The sequence below is a fragment of the Taeniopygia guttata genome, chromosome 4 (assembly GCF_048771995.1).
Source record: "Taeniopygia guttata chromosome 4, bTaeGut7.mat, whole genome shotgun sequence".
Classification (NCBI taxonomy): domain Eukaryota; kingdom Metazoa; phylum Chordata; class Aves; order Passeriformes; family Estrildidae; genus Taeniopygia; species Taeniopygia guttata.
The window spans coordinates 3,107,068-3,123,819 of record NC_133028.1 but is presented as its reverse complement, the minus strand read 5'-3'; the positions used below and the strand labels follow the sequence as shown (position 1 = coordinate 3,123,819).

General features: G+C 46.2%; 1 protein-coding gene across 1 annotated transcript in view; it reads right to left on the bottom strand.

Annotated features, from left to right (window-relative positions):
- Positions 1-13,462: 13,462 nt before the first annotated feature.
- Positions 13,463-16,752, bottom strand: part of SMOX (spermine oxidase) — a 52,347-nt gene continuing 49,057 nt past the window's right edge. The window contains exons 6-7 of the mRNA XM_002189265.7: positions 15,254-15,414; positions 13,463-13,942 (exon numbers count right to left, since the gene is read on the bottom strand). Of these exons, the coding sequence (XP_002189301.2) occupies positions 13,805-13,942; positions 15,254-15,414 (299 nt within the window). The 3' untranslated portion in view covers positions 13,463-13,804. The remainder of the gene's footprint in view (positions 13,943-15,253; positions 15,415-16,752) is intronic.

The following is a 16,752-nucleotide window of genomic DNA, read 5'->3' as shown; positions in this document are numbered from 1 at the left end:
CTTTGCTCTGGCAAAGTGCAGTTCCTGAGAGTCTCACAGGCTCCTACTGATCCCAGCCTCTTGGGAAGCAGGATTCTGTCATTCAGCAGGCAAAGGAATAGAAAATCCAGTGGCAGGGAGATGAAAATTTTAAAAATTAAAATTAAAAGCTAAATGAGCACAGGGAGTTATTAACAAACAGAGCAAATCTTCTCAAAAATGTGAGGGCAAATGGGGTTGAAATGCAAAGCTTGGGAGAAAAGAGAGAATTATTTTGCTATGGATGGTCTGATTGAGGGAAAAGTAATGGGTTTAATGTAAAAATTTGTTCTCTTGCCCTGCTTATACAGGAGGTCAGGCTCAAATAACAAAATATGCTGTCTGCCCTTAAAAATACAAGTTTTTCTGTCAGATTTGGCAAGTCCTGCTGAGCTTAAAGTATTGTCCAGAGATTGCACCTGTTTTGCAAAGGAGAAAATGATGTGCTGAGGCATCTGCCACTGGCCCAAAGGAACCTGAAGAGAAAGGTAAGGACTCCTCTCTCCTCTCCTCTCCTCTTTTTCCAGCAATTTACTTAATTTTTACATTATTTTTAGCACCCATTCTCTTTGCATTACATTTTTCTACCAAGGGCCCCCTCAGCTATTTTTGCTGCTGTATATTGGCCACATCAGTTAATTTTTTTTTTTTTTTTTTTTTTACCCTTTTCACTTAGGTATTTATTTTGGAGGGATTTATTAGCAGAGAGAAGAACCTGAGTGACAGCCTGAGAGGTCTCTCTCACTCCAGCCTCTCTTTAAACCAAGGAATTGGATTTTGACACTCAGGACATGCAAAAAATGGGTCACCAATGGGCCTCAAATCACTGGATATTTGTAATTTCTTTTTCATCCCACATCTATTTTCAGGATCAAAGCCATCCTGTGGCAACGACTGCTTCCCATCTGCTGTCCATGGATGTTTATAATTAATTCACAAATTATAAACCATCATGTCCAGCCTCACCATCCCTTTTCCAATGAAGGAATCCTGTCCCAGAATCCCAGAATTATTTGTGTTGGGAGGGACCTTAAAAATCATTTAATCCCACCCCTCTGCCATGGGCAGGGACATCTTTCCCTGTCCCAGGTGGCTCCAAGCCCTGTCCAGCCTGGCCTGGAACACTTCCAGGGATGCAGATCCCAGCCTATCTGAACAGGAGATTTTTCCAGACCTCTCAATTCCCTCCTTTCCTTGACCTTTTCTAGGTCTGTTCCCTCCTTTTTAGGAACAAGTGGCCAAAGATAACCTGACTATTTCAGCAGCAGCTCCTCCAGGGATGTTATTACATTCATAACACCATCATGCACATGGAACAATGATATTTTTCTTTATTCACAATTCCTTTCCAAGCAATCCCTACGATTTTTTTTGGCCTTCCTGACCACAGAGCTGAAGTTCCCATTCCAGCAGCTCTTCCCTGGGTGCTGCTGCCTTCTCCTGAGTGCACGACCACCTCAGCATTAAATTCACCACCTGCTGATCCAGTGAGGAGACATCTCTCACACAAATATTCACAATTAGCATTAGCTTTGACTGCCCTGAATGACCAAGGATTGTCACCAAACTTCATTATTCACACTTTTCCCCAGGTCTTTATGGAACACAGCAACAATTGTGGGATCTAATAAACTTTGTCCAGCGTCAGAAATTACTTTAATAATACTTTTTTTTCTTCTTCTTCTCTGTTTATTCCACCTGTTATCAAATATTTATTCCACCTTTTACCTTATCCCATGATAGCTTAGAGGGAGGGGAACTTTTTTAGGATAAACTGCTGAATGTAGAAACAAGGCTGTAAATACAAATAAACCTTTATAAAAGAAGTCAATATTGACTATATGGGAAAGAAAAGTGGAAGAGGAACAGGTAATAGAGAGGAAATAATATCACAGGAGAGGTTTTTCAAAGGCCATCAGCAGATGGCTACTGAGTACAGTAAATCTCACATTCCATCTTCTCAAAATCAAATACTTTTTTCCGTGGGTGCAATAGGTAGTTTAATAGCAAAATCCAATATGACAGGCAAAGGAAAAGTAAAAGAATGTGTTTGTTTGTTTATTTTAAACAAGAAAATGTTTGTGTCAATGTATTTCTGAAAATACCACTAGCAACACAGGGAAAAAGAAGTCATGGGCAGACAGAATGAACAGACAGGAACAGAACAGAATGATAGACATGAACATACACAACTCAAAATTAGTTTATATCTTTTAATAATTTAAGTAAATAGGGAAAAAAACCCAACCAAAATCCATAATTGAATTAGGTTAGAAATATCTAACAGAGCTTAAAAATATTCCAAACCCTAGGTTTCTACAAGAGGTAATATCTAATGGAGGGATAAAGTATCAAAATAACTGAAAAAGGATTATGAAATAGCTTCAAATGAAATTGGAATCTCTCGGCCGAGTGCAGAACAAAAGGAGGAAAAGGCTCCCAGCTCTGGAGCTCATTCTGAGACAGGTTGAAAGAGGATCTGGGTGAGCCTCTTACTTTGAGACTCTCAGATCAAACAGAGCAGCCAGAATATCAGCATGAGCTGAAAAGAAAAGGGGACAAAAAATGAAAGAGAAAGAAAAAGGACCTTAGCAATTGCATAGGCCATAAATAATTAATCAATGAAAAAACAAAGTTAAAGAAGTATTATGCTTCCCTATCCAGGGCTTCCATCCTGGAAGATCAGCAGATCCAGGAGAAATCCAGGAGATTTCTCTGGGATAAAGGCATTTTTGGATAAGGATGCCAGACTGCCGTGCAAGGTGACCTGGACAAGGGAGACCAGAAGCCACAGTGATGGTCAGGAGTTTGGGGTTGCACTCAAGGAGGTGCTGAGGGAGCTGGGCTCATCCACCCCACAGAAAAGAAGGTTTTAGGTGGATATCTGCTGCACTGCTGCAGTGGGGATGCAGAGAATACAGAGCCTGAGGCACTCCGAGGTGATGGGATCAACATCCAACATGGGGAATTCCAAATAAACAATTAAAAAGTATTTCCTGTGAGTCCAGTGCAGCCCTGGGCCAGGGATCCAGAAGGGCTGTGCAGCTACACCTTGGAGATACCTGAAACTCCCCAGAACAAGACCCTGGGCAACTTGATATTGGCCCAGTGTTGAGCAAAGGACTGAATTAGACACCTCCAACATCATGAATTCCTCAGTGCTAGGATCCTTTGGAAAATAGATCCCATCTGTGTGAGGCCTCCAGCTTTAGGAGATGGGTTTTTCTGTAGGCCACCTTTTGTCTTGAGTGAAATTCCTCTGAGGCTACGCCATCCCTTCTTCTATGAGGTAGAGAGGGCAGAGCTTTACATTTTCTCCTGGAGAGAAAAAAAACAGATTAGAGGCTCTGAAGAGCCTCAGAAGCAGCAGCTCTTATCAGATCAGGCCTCAGAGCAGCTGTTCATACACTCCTCAAACAGCCAGACTTGGCTGGGCACAATTTTAAAGACACTTCATTGAGAAACACTGGCTGCCATCCAGGATATTAAAAAGATAACCAAAAAAAAAAAAAAAAAAAAGAAGTAAAAGTGCTCTTCTCCCCTGCTGGTTTTGATTTGTTTGCAATCAGGGGGAGAGTGCAGTCCCTGTTGTTTCATTTCAGATGTGCTCTGGAGATCGGCACACCCTGCACCTCAGTGGTGCTCATAAATCAGGAATGACCTAAGTTCTCATCACCCAAATTTGCTCTGGCTGATCAGAGATTTTTGTTCCATCATCAGAAGGGTCAGAAGCTGAAAGGGCACCAAGGTCAAGTGATGTGTTTGCAAGGGAAAGACCCTCCCACCCTGATATCCCAGGATTTATGTTGGGTGCCGGGAGAGAGGAGAGGAGTCCATGGAGCACAGCAGGAGCTGCCTGTGACTCCCCTCTCCAGGACACCCCAAATGGGTGACATCAAACTCACATTTCCAACCTCAGCAGGGTCTGGGAGCCATCTGATGGCACAAAGAGCATTTACCCAGGAAATGGAGAAAGTTAACCAAAAATGCGTCCCTTGGCTAGATTTTTCTTGCTCTCTCCAGAAAAACAACCAAAAAAAAAAAAAAAGTGTTTAAATATCATCAGCTAGGAAAAAAATGCTGATGACTAGAAGTGAAATTTGCCATTGAAAGTGGAAAATAAATGTGGTGCACTCAGAAGCATCTAGACTTAGAGGCTGAGTCACTTTTATGCTAATACATCCTCACCGCCTCCCCAGGGATGTGAAAAATGGTATTATTTATTGTAATTGATGTTTATGCTAAAAGCACTTCCATATCCTCTATATACATTACTCAGAAAGAAAATTTATTTTTTCTCTCCTTTTTTTTTTTTTTGTTTTCTATAAATTCTTCCTTGTTTTCTCTTTTGAAGTTGTGGTTTTCATGCAAAGCAAGCAGCAATATGTGCTCAGGTGTGTAAAGACAGAGGTTGGCTCACACAGGGACCACACTTCCATCACATCACCCTTGTCCCTGGTCACCTGGGGCTGGTGATGTGGCACCAATTGACTCTCACTGATGAGGTGCACAATTTCATTTTTCATGTCTTTATCCTCCTCCTTAATGACTCTGAGCTGAAAGTGGCTCCAGTTCCTGGAGGGCTCTGATCTAAGAGAGCTGCAGCTCAATAGAGGCCCAAAATGCAGCACTTAGCTGCAGAAAAATCAGCTCTAAAGGAAATAAATAAAAATCTGACAGCTGTTGTGATCTCTGGGAGGGCTGGCTGTGAGCATTCCCACATCAGAGCTCACTGATCCTGATCTCTCCCAAAGTTTTGTGTCTCTCAGTTGTGGCTGGCTCAGGTTTTTAATTAGGAGGTTTGAGCCACACCAGCACCTTTCCTTTTCTCTCTACCTCCTTTCAAAACCTTGCTGGTGCTCAGAATGTTCCATTCATGCAGGGATTGGGAAAATCTCCCATTCCCAAATTTCTTCCTCAGCATCCAATTTATCTCTCACCTCCACAATAAGCAAGATCTGCTCCAGGCCACCATCCTTCCTCCACTCCTACACTAACAACCTGGAAATCTTTAAAATGTTTTAATGATTTGGGGTCTCCTTGCATCCAGAACTCCACAAGCACCTCGGCTCTTGTCCTGGCACTGAGGTGGAGTGAGGCCAGAGGATAAAGCAGAGCCAAGGATTGTAAAGGGATCTTGTGTTTCCTGGCACTGAAGGACCTGCTGGAGAGCTGATGTGACATGGACATCCCAAAATCCCACCAGATTAAACCAGAGACACCCCAGAGAGGCCAGTTCTCTGCCAGGTACATGAGAGGGAATTCAACATTTTGATTGCATCCCACACAGAATCACGGAGTATATCCACTTGGAAGGGATCCAGAAGGATCCAGTCCAGCTCCCTGCCCAAAGCCATCAGTGAAGAAAGCTGAATAATCACATGTGAAGGAACAAAATTGAGAGCAGATTCACCAGAAACTGCCTATGTCAGGGAAAAAAAAAAAAAAAAAAAAAAAAAAGGGAAAAGAAATCCAGCAAAGATATCTTTCCTCTTCCATGAATGATTCAAACTATGCAGAGAAGCTGCCAAATGTTTCATATGGCTGATGCTACCAGGGGTTTCGACTGCCTGGAAAAGGGCCAGTGCTGTGATCAAGCATCTGAAGCTTGTGTTTGGTCAGAGCAGCAGCACTTGTGGCTCCCAAAAGCAAACAGCCTCTCCCAGGCAGGCACGGGGCTCCAGAGGGGCTGCCACCACCCATGTGCCCCTGGCAGGAAGGGATGTGAAATCAAAAAAAGAAAAACACTATTTTTTAACAATGGGAGCAGAGGAGCAGGGATTGTCATTCCATGGACCAGGAGGTGCTGCATTGTGGCAAGCACATTTCTCTCCCTCTCAGGATTTTTCATAGAGGTGCACAAAGAGAAATGAAAGAGAAAGCAATTTCTATTTCTGCTCTTTGTTTTTCCTATGTGGAATGTGCTTGGAGAATTGTTTACCTGGAGTGAGTGCTTGATTGGATTCTGGTGAGGATTGTTTGAGCCTGATGGCCAATCCAACCCACCTGGGGCTGGACTCTCAGAGAGGGTCACGAGTTGTGTTAGAGATAGAGTCAGAGAAAGTAGTATGTAGTTTTAGTATCCTCCTTTTATATAGCACATTAATGTATTTTAGCATACTTATAATAAAGAAATAGTTCAGCCTTCTGAATTGAGTCAAACATCATCATTTCTTCCCATTGGGTTCACCTGCATTTACAATACTGCATTACTGGAAGTAGTTAAAGGCAGCTTGTGAAAAAAGAGAAGCTTTTTAAACAGGCAGATGGTGGTAGGACAACAGGGATGGTTTAAAAGTAAAAGAGGAGAGAATTAAATTAGATATTAAGAAGAAGTTGTTCCCTATGAGGGTGGTGAGGTCCTGGCACATGATGCCCAGAGAAGCTGTGGCTGCCCCTGGATCCCTGGCAGTGCCCAAGGCCAGGCTGGACAGGGCTTGGAGCAACCTGGGCTAGTGGAATGTGGCCCTGCCCAAGGAATGAGGAATGAGGAAAGCTTTAAGGTCTCTTCCAACCCAAGCATTCCATGATTACAGAATTCTCTGGGTCACTGGTGGCCTTGGCAGTGCTGGGCTGGTGGTTGGGCTGATGATCTGAGAGGTCTTTTCCCAGCTGAATGATTCTCCCTCGTGGCAGGGAGACAGCTCAGGCTCCTGCTGTGCTTGCTGGCCTCCTCTGGAAGGAAAGCTGGCCAGGTAACCCAACCCCAGGCTCTGGTTTCCTTTTGAATCCTCAGGAAATCAAGTCCCAGCACTCCTGTGATCTGCTCCATCCCAAGACATGCATCAGCCTGAATTATTCCATGTGCTTTTGCAAATTAACCAACCCCTTACTCGTGGTGCAGGCAGTTCAAGTGTTTTCAGTCTCTCCCTGTGGCTCAGCTGTCTCAAGGCCCTGGATCCCAGTTGCCAAAAGCTGAGTGACCCTGATGTCACTTTTTTGAGGACAACACACTGATTTTTATGAGAGGGTGCCATCAGTATTAGGCAGCACGCAGTATTCATAAACTGCTCAGTTTTATGGTTTTTTGGGTTTTTTTTTTTTTTTTTTTTTGGTTTCATGTCTGCAGTTACAGAGGGAAAAGAGGGTTGTGTTGAGAGGTGATGCAGAGATGCCACTCTCCACAGAGGTCAGATGTGAACTCTGGCCAGCTCAGGATTTGCTTGGTTTCTCCTCTGTGTTAGTTTGAATTCTATCACTCCCTGATTCCCTCTGGCTTGTTTAGGTTCTCTGAGGTTCCTCCTTGCTTTCCTACCCAAATTAACTCCAGGTCATCAGGAGGCTCATTGACCTCTATTTCCCAGCCATGGATCAGCCCATTAACCAGCACAGCATTAACCTAACCCTAACCTATCACATTAACCTAACCCTAACCTGAGACTGACCCCTGAGCTGGGACCTTCTGCCACAAGTTGTTGGAATCTGTGGGTATTGGTGATTCCAGGATTGTATAAAATCTCTGTCTGTCAGCCCCGCTGCCAAAGCAGAAGCCATAATTGGTCTGTGCTGGTTTCAAGGTTGTTTATTCTGTTTATCTCTAACATGTTCTGCTGCCCTGCCGCAGCTCTGTCCTGCAGGGCAGCGTGTGGGGCTCTGCCCTCAGTGGGATGGTACAAACATTAAATACCAGAAACTACCTGTGCTGGATTTACAATAACGTGCCAATATCTGTCACCTATGTTGAACAGTGTGTCCCCAGCCTGAACCAACAGAAAAATGCCAACACCACAGTGAAACATGGAGGGCATGAAGAAGGAGAAAAAGGACGAGACACACCCAATTTCCTCCATCTTGTCCCCTTTGAACCCCTAATCTAGAATCCTAAAATTTTACTTTTGCACCCGTGCTACACTTAATTATTACTGATATCAAACACTCAGAGCTGGTAATTCATCCTGTAAGATTGAAAACTCTTTTCCATGGACAGAGATCACAGACAGTGTCTCTGGGGGCTCTGTCCAGGGGGGTTCCTGACCCCTGCCAGGGTCCCAGGGCAGCCAGAGGGAAGCCCTGGGTTCCCACAGGGAAGGACTGGATGGAGTCTGGAGAAGAGGACACTGAGGGGACACTCACTGGGGTCTGCAGCTGCTCCTGAGGGACAGGGCAGGGACAGCTCTGATCTCTGCTCTCTGTCACAGTGCCAGGATCCAAGGGAATGGCTGAAGCTGTCCCAGGAAATGTTCATGTTGGATTTTAGGAAAAGGTTCTTCCCCCAGAGGGTGCTGGGCACTGCCCAGGGAATGGGCACAACCCCAAAGCTGCCAGAGCTCCAGGAGAGTTTGGACAGCGCTCCCTGGGACAGGGGGGGGGGTTGTTGGGGTGTCTGTGCAGGGCCAGGAGCTGGACTGGATGATCCTTGTGTGTCCCAGCTCAGGGTATTCCATGATTTCAGCCTTTTGCAGGAATCTTTTGCTCCTACCACACAATGGTTGTCATCACAAAAATTCAACCCAGTGGCCCGGGGAACAGGAGTGGGACCAGGAGCAAGCAAAGATTGCTGCCTGTATTTATGAGCTCAAGCACATCCAGGTGTCACCAAGATGCTCTGAACATCCCCAGGTCAGGAAGGAAGCATCCACTTGGATTTTGAAGCAGGAAGGAAGTATCAATTTGGATTTTGAAGCAGGAAGGAAGCATCCATTGGGACTCTGAAGCGAGTTACCTGCGAGCAGGGACATTCAGGGCTGCAAATGAAGCGAGGCAGGGCAGGGAAGGGAAGGTTTGCTTTGCTGTTCCTCTGCCAGAGTTTCCTGGAGATTTGCAGCCCTCAGCTGGTGACTCGGAGCACAGCCCCGCTGTATATCCGTGTTTCCATCTCAGAATGGGTGAGTGCCCTCTCTCCTGGCTAAGCCAGCATCTGCACCCATCCACCTCACCCACAACAGCCAAAAATCCTCCCCCCAGTATCCCAAATCCCCTCCCAGTTCCTGGCATCCACAAGCTCAGCCCTCACCCCCTGCCCAGCCAAACACGACATATTTAGCTCCACTATTTTTATAATTTTTTTTAATCTCTCTCCTTATAAATCAACTTTTCCAGCCCCTGCCTCTGCTGCTCTTTTCTCTTGGCAGTGCTCAGTTGCCAAATGCCTGACAAATGACCCTCAGGCAGCCACCCTGGCCAGGGCCACACTGCCCATGAGAAAAGAGACACTGTTCCTCCTTCTCCAAGCATAATTCCCTCGGTTTTTTTTTTTCTTTCTTTCTTTCTTTTTTTATTAATTTTTTTTTCACACCAGTTTCTTGCCCCTTGTGGTTTGTCCAGTGGAAAGTTGTTGAGTATTATCTTCTTTTTGCCAGGGTAGGGATTAAATGTGTGAGATGGTATTTTTTGTTTGGACTCAAATATTTATTAGTTCTTATCTCTGTTACAGCTTGCCAAACCATGAGTTCTGCAGCACTTCACTCTAACAAACTAAAAATGGAGCCCCATCTCTCTCTCTACAAGGCTTTTTAAGGATAAACTGTCTAATTAAGAAATGACACCTAAATTATTTTTACTTTTAACCTAATAACCAACCACCTGTGCTCACAATGTGGACTTTTTTATCCAATTACACAAAACCACCCAAACCCATGGAGAAGGTGAAGAAGAAGCACCAGTCTCTGCCCCAAAACCTCCATTTTGCTTTATATATATGACTATATTCTACAACCTTAAACTATAAGTTTCCCACCCTGTGATATTACACACTTCTATCCAAACTCCACACCCACAATCCCAGTTCTATCATCAATTTTGGAAGCTTCTCCACATCCTGAGGTCAATGCAGTGTTCTCCTGGGGGTCAGTGCCTGGCAGCACAGAAAGTCTGAAATTCTCAATAACCAGAAGACGTCCCTGCCCATGGCAGGGGGTGGAACGAGATGAGCCCTAAGGTCCCTCCAAACCCAAAACATTCCATGACTCTACATCCCTAAAAATCAGAGAAACCATATCCACCACATCACAACTGGACCCTCACACAGGACCTGATTTATCAGTTATTTCTCCAAAGGGACACCTGAATTCCCTGGGGGATGGGAGGCTCCTGAGCCAGCCACAATCCCAACACACCAAGCCCTGGGTGACACAGGGGGGCTGCAAGGTGGCCAAAACCTCACACACATGGGCTCTGAGAGGTGGGAAACCATCCAGCTTCTTCCATCCACCTTCCACAGCTCCTGCCAACCCTCCAGGGATTTCTCGGGCACTCCAGGAATGGGAACAGAGCCCACTGATAAAGGATGATATCTGTGCTCACCCTGCTCTTCCTTCACATCCTCTGTGTCACTCTGCAGCTATTTCCTGGGAAGTGTCCGATTCTTTCTGCTTTTAGAGAATATTTCAGTGCCACGAGATGGCAGCACAAAATCACCTTTCCCGGGGTGTGCTCAGCTTGCAGAAGGTGCTCCGGACCCTGTGCCACGGAGAACTCACCTCAGGGGCCACCCCAGGAGGAGAAAATATTCAACCCTTCCAAGTGCAGAGCCAGAACTCAGCTTTTCCATCCCTTTCACCACCTGCAGATCCAGCACCCACCCATTGCACCCACCCATTGTTCCACTGAGCTTGGCTCAGAATCTCCCAGTCTCCTTTTCTGCTCTGGGGCTGTGTTTGCAAATAAATCAGCAGCAATTCCCTGGGCATTAAGCCCCATCCTTCACTCTATTTTATAATCAGAATCCCCTGGAACAACCTGGCTGGTGCCCATTCTCACAGTTCAGAGCCCAGTATGGATCCTGGGACAATCCTGTCAGGGGAAAAGGGCTGAACTCTGCAAATATCCACAGCCCTGTGCCAGAAAATCCTGCTGGAGACCTTAAATGTGCTCCTGCAGAGTTTGGATGGTCCCCTCAGTGCATGGACAACCACAACCAGGCTGGATGAGAGTTTAGAGCTCTTTTCCAACCTCAATTCCGTGATTCTGGGACTGGCCACAGGGTGACACTAACAGAGGTCTCTGCTCACCACAGATTTGGGCAAGGAGAGGTGTGAAGGCAGAAGCCAGGACCTGCCCTGTAATTCCACCACTCTCCTGGTGCCATCGGGGCTCTGAGCATCCACTTCAGCTTTTGTAAAAAAAAAAATTATTTTTAAAGCATTTTTTTGCTACGAGTTCAAGCAGCAGAACTACAGAATTGTTTAGGTTGGGAGATTCTGAGACCATTGAGTTGAACCATTCCTCCCACAACTGGCACCATGTCCCCAAGTGCCACATCCACGTGGCTTTTATGTCCCTTCAGGGACAGGGACACTACCACCGCCCTGGGCAGCTGTGCCAGGGCTGGACAACCCTTTGCATGAAGAAATTTTTCCTAATGAAATTTTGTGGATGGTTTTTCCTGGATTACCCAAGAAAAAGTGAAATTTTGCAGCTGGTTTTTCCTGGATCACCCAGGAAAGGGGCAGCCAAGGACAGCCATGCCCATTTCTCCATGGCACCATCACCCAGGGGAGTTTGGAGTCCCACCCTGCTCTTTCCACACAGCCAGCCAGGAGGAGCAATCCCTAATTAATTCTGAGTAATTAGGTGCCTCTTACCTTCCCAGCACGCCCCATCAGCCTTCCACCAAGCTTCATCACTGAGCTTTTGGAACAAACATGCCACAGGTCTTGAAGGGAGAGCAGCGTGGAGGGTCACAGAGCGCCATGGTGACACCACCTCTCCTTGTCACACGCTCAGGGTGGCCTTTGCTGCTAATTTTAAACACCTCTCAGCAAACAGCTGCTAAATTTAGTGTCTCTGGAACATGAGCATCGCTTTAAAGGCTGCATTGCTGGTGAGTGACAGCAGCAGAGGAGTGAGGGGGATTGGCCTGACCCAGATCCCTGCTCAGCAAGGCCAGACACCATCATCATTCTGTCTGCACAGAGCAGAAAAAGGAGCTCTGAAACTCTGACCACCAGCACAGCAGCTTTCTTCCCTTGGATGTCCCATCATAAAGAAGCCACAGACTCATTTAGGTTGGAAAAGAAATCCCAGGTCATCAAGTCCAGCCTTTGACTGATCCCCACCTTGTCACCCAGACCAGGGCACTGATTGTTCCACCACCACCTCCCTGGGCAGCCCCTTCCAGTGTCTGACCACCCTTTCACTGAGAATTTCTTCCTAAATTTCTTCACAGAAGAGAAAAAGCAACTCCTTGTTTTTTCCTGTGTCACAGCCTGACATGCCCAAAGGATTTGGTTTTCTCCACAGGTTCCACTTTGCAGCAGATCTGGCTGCTGGGAAATCAGCTCTGGCTCCTTGAGGCTGAGCTCTGAGTGATTGAAGTTGTTTTACAGAGTTTTTATTTCTCTTCAATCAAGTGTGCTACACTCTCCTCCGGCAGCCCAACTCCTTCTCCAACTCAGTAACAGCATGGAAAGAGATAAAATGGGAGAAAAACAGCAATAAATTCAACAAACCACCATCCTTCCCAGCCAGGAAGGCATCCCACCTCCACACCACAGCAGCACAGCTCAGCTGAGCTTGGAGAGAACCAGAGCTGGTGCCTCCTCTGCAGACATTTATTTTGGGATGCACTGGCTCACCCTCTGGAGGGAGATTTTTCCCTCTCTCTGTCCCTTTTCCTCCCCTGTGTAACTCATTTATCAACACAACTCCCACCCCACACACACAGAGAGGGAAGGGAGGCTTCACATGGGGCAGCAGATGCCAGAGCAGACACATCCCTCACTCCTCACATGCAGCTCTGGCCAGCAGCCAGGCAGATGGAGAAATGGAATGCAGGGAGATAAAGCAGCGGCTAAATGCCCATGGTCTTCACCCTGAAAACTTTTATTTTTGGAAACTGTTTAGATATCTTTAAACTATGCTGATGGCTACATTGTGTTCACTTCACTTTAAAGAAGAGCATGATTTATCTCTCTGAGGAAGTTTAAAAAAAATTTTAAAAAATAGCTTTTTCTCATTCCTGAAGGCAATTTCCACATGATGCAGACAAACTCTTGGGAGTCACTAACATCTGGACTTAGTGACACACATCTGCACAGTCCAGGGGCTGCCTGAAGAAATTGGATGGGGGGAGTGCTCCTGTTACACTGGAGGACACACAATCAAAGCATAAGGCAACAAAACAATACCCTGAGCTGGGAGGGACCCACAAGAACCATCAAATCCCACTCCTGATCCTACACAGGGCATCCCAAGAATCCCACCCTGTGCTGAGAGCGTTGTCCAAACACTCCATGAGCTCTGGCAGCCCTGGGGCAGTGACCACACTGACCACAGTGCTGCCAGCTCTGCCCTAACCAGACCCTTTTTGGTCAGGATTGTATTGCTGGCAGAGGAAATCTCCACACAAACACCATTTGTGTAATGTGTTTCTGACCTATTTTCAACCTGTTTTCCTTCTACTCTAAATTTCATAGGATGAGAAAAAATCCTATTTTTGTAATATTAAATAAAAGAGTTGGAAGCTACCAAGTGAAGTGTCCAGGAAGTACCACAGCACTCAGTCTTTTTATTACAACATTTATTTTAGTATAGAAGGCACTTACAATACAGAAAGAAAAAAGAAATAAAACCAACATGATAGGCACCAAAAGTGAAATTAGAATTAAAATGACAGAGAAACAGTTTACCAGACCAAAAGGAGCACCCCTTCCCTGTTAACAATACAGCACGTGGAAATGAAGCTATTGATGACTAACATTTTTAACAATTAGGGGCTTTTTATTTTTTATTTTTTTTAATAGAAAAGATAAAAAGCTGTTCTACTGCAAACTGAAATAAAACAGAAGCCTTCCACACACCTGCAGGAGGATTTGGGAGGTGGTGGTGGTGGCCAGGCAGGGCTCCCTCAGGCTGGGCACTGCAGCAGGTCCTGGTACATCTCAATGAGCCGAGCAGCCTCCCTCTGCCCCGAGAGCACAGCACCGTGGGTGGTGGAGTAATACTTCCTGTGAGTGGCCTCCCCCGAAAACATCACCTGCATGGGCTGCAGGGCACAGCAAAGGGGCACACATCAGCACAGCTTGCAGCTGGGAGGCTAAAAGGAGACAAACTTTCTGTGCCCTCCCACAAAGGATGGGTTGGGTTGGAAAGGACCTGAAAGATCATCCAGTTCTACCCCCTGCCATGGGCAAGGACATTTCCTCTAGCCCAGCTTGCTCCAAGCCTCTCCAACCTTGGCTGGGGCACTTCTAGGGATCCAGAGGTTTTCATCTGTTTTGGAGTGCTGGTTCTCAAAAGCCCCACAAGATGCACCACAAAATGCCAGTTCCAAACACCTGAACAAACCTGCATCTCCTCCCTTTGCTCCTCTAAATTACACTTCAGCCTTTTAGGCATTAAGGGAATTCTTCTTCTGGACAGCAACTTCAGAATAGTAACAGCCATGTCTCAAACCTTTCAGAATAGTAACAGCCATGTCTCAAACCTTTCAGAAGAGTAACAGCCATGTCTCAAAACCCACAGGGTGAGACACAGCATTGTATCTCTTACATCAATAGTGAGGTGCTTGCTAGAACTGCAACTCGGATTTGAGGCAGGAATTTCTGGGAGGATTTCCCTGGGAACTATACAGAGAGATTCCTAAAGCTCCTACTAGGTTTTCTTCAGTAGATTTCTGCGCTGAAGAAAATTATTTCAGGGCCAGGCTGTGTTGGAGGACACTGACTGGGTAGCTGCTTGAAGGCTGCATTTTCATCAGCCTTTGGATGGACACATAACCCTGAGTGATGGGGTGAGTTTGGCTTAATGTGAGCTCTGTAACCACCTCCATGTGTGCTCCAGCTCTCCTTGCTAAATTCAGAAAGCCACAGCAGTGCCTGGGGATAAAACTCATCGTCCCCTGCCAAGGACTGGGCCTCCCTCATCCTGCACTGCCAGCACAGAAAGATTTCCTAATATGCACCCCTGACACATTCAGATCTAGACATTAGCAGGGTCACAAAATAATAATATTTAAAACAAATTAGCACGTGCTTTCCTGAGGGATTCTGAACTGGACAATAGAGCTGATGGTCATTAAATGAACACACACACATGAGCAGCTCTTGATAAATTCAGGGAGAGATGTGGAAATCCCTGAGAAGTTGGCATTCCAAACGTTAAAGAGGTAAAATCCTACATACATCATTTGTACATAGAGGCATCACTTGTACCCAAAAAAAGAGCAAAAAAACAGGGGGAAACACACTACTGAAGGCCAAAACAGGGATTTTCTCTTTCAACCTCCCTCCCCAAAAAGCTGCTGCCAGTGTCCTGCCAGTTTTACTGCCCCAGGCCCCATCTGGGCCATACTCACAGGAGTTTTGGAGCTCTCAGCATAAGGCAGTGGCTTTGCCAGTTTCTCGACGTCAGCCCCACTAGACCCAACCTGGGTGTAGGAGTAGGATCCACGGAAGTAGGGATTGCTGCCCCAGGAGGACCGCAGGATCCGGCGAGGTTTCGGAATGTTTGGATTCCCTGGGTGGAAAGCGGAAGGCAAAAAGTCAGACCGTGTCCAAAAGGGAAGAGGGCAGTGCCTGAGCAAGGTGTGGGTGACAGGGATTCCATCTTATTTATTCAGCATCCATCCTAGCAGGTTTCTCTTTCATTATTGAGTTTTAACTCTTTCTATAACAGAAATTGCCTCCCTTTTCATCTCAGCTGCTCCATTTTCCAGGGAGGTGGGAGAGTCCCACCTGGGTGGTGTCCAAGGAACAACACTTGGAGCTGTCCAAGGAACAACTTGATGAGGCACTAAGTGCCCTGGCCTGCTTGAAAAGGTGAGGAATTGGTCACAGGTTGGACTCCATGACCTTGGAGGTCTTTTCCTACCTAAATGATTCTGTGATTTGTTTTGGAAAGGACCATTAACATGTTTAGGTTCCTAAAAGACTGGCGAGCTTCAGGGAGCCTTGGGCACGGTCTGGTTTGGAAATACAAAGCATCTTCTGGTCACATTTGCAGTGAGGGTCTGGTGGTAATCAAGCATGTGATTGATCTCACTAAAATTTAGCACTGGGCACCAATTATTTAATTGGTTTAAGTCTAAACTGGATGTTTAGGTAACCTTGTGAGAGAGATGTGCCTCCAAAGAGGAAAGAAGGCAAATCTTTGTTATGTGGGGGCACTGAAAAACCTGTCAGAAAGTTCTCAAAACCTCTATTAACTCATTCCAACACCTTCCCACATAGTTGCCCCCCAGATGAAGCTAAAACCCAGGAGACTCTATTTATTTAATGCACAAGGCGTGGCAAGGAGGCTTTTGAGACTGGAAGTAGGATTTCTAGTGCTAAGAGGATGTAGGACTCGGAGGTGAAGAATGCACCCACAACAGGGTCATCAGCCTGTCCCCATCCCAAAGATGATGGAGAAGACGAGATCCAGGACTGCAGCCCACCAGCTGGTGGCACAAGAGCCTCAGGTACAAGCAGGGAGAGTGACACTTTGGAGATCCTCGTGCTAGGCTGGTTTTGGACCATCTCAGTGTCATTGCTTTCGTTGGAGTCCCGTGATCATATCTGGCATGGCAGGAGAGGAACAAGGGGACATGGAGAATTCCAGTGAAGAGAAATTCCCTCTGCAGGAGGCAAGATCCATCCTTGAGGGAACATCAGATATCCAGGCAAGGTTCAGCTGCTTGGGTTGAGTGTAAATCTTACACAGCAAGGGGAATGGGACTGGATGATCATAAAGGTCCCTTCCAACCCAAACCATTCTTCATGGAAAGGGCTGTCCAGCCCTTGCAAGGCTGCCCAGGACAGGCGTGGAGTCACCACCCCCAGAGGGATTTAAAAGCCATGTGGATGTGGCATATGG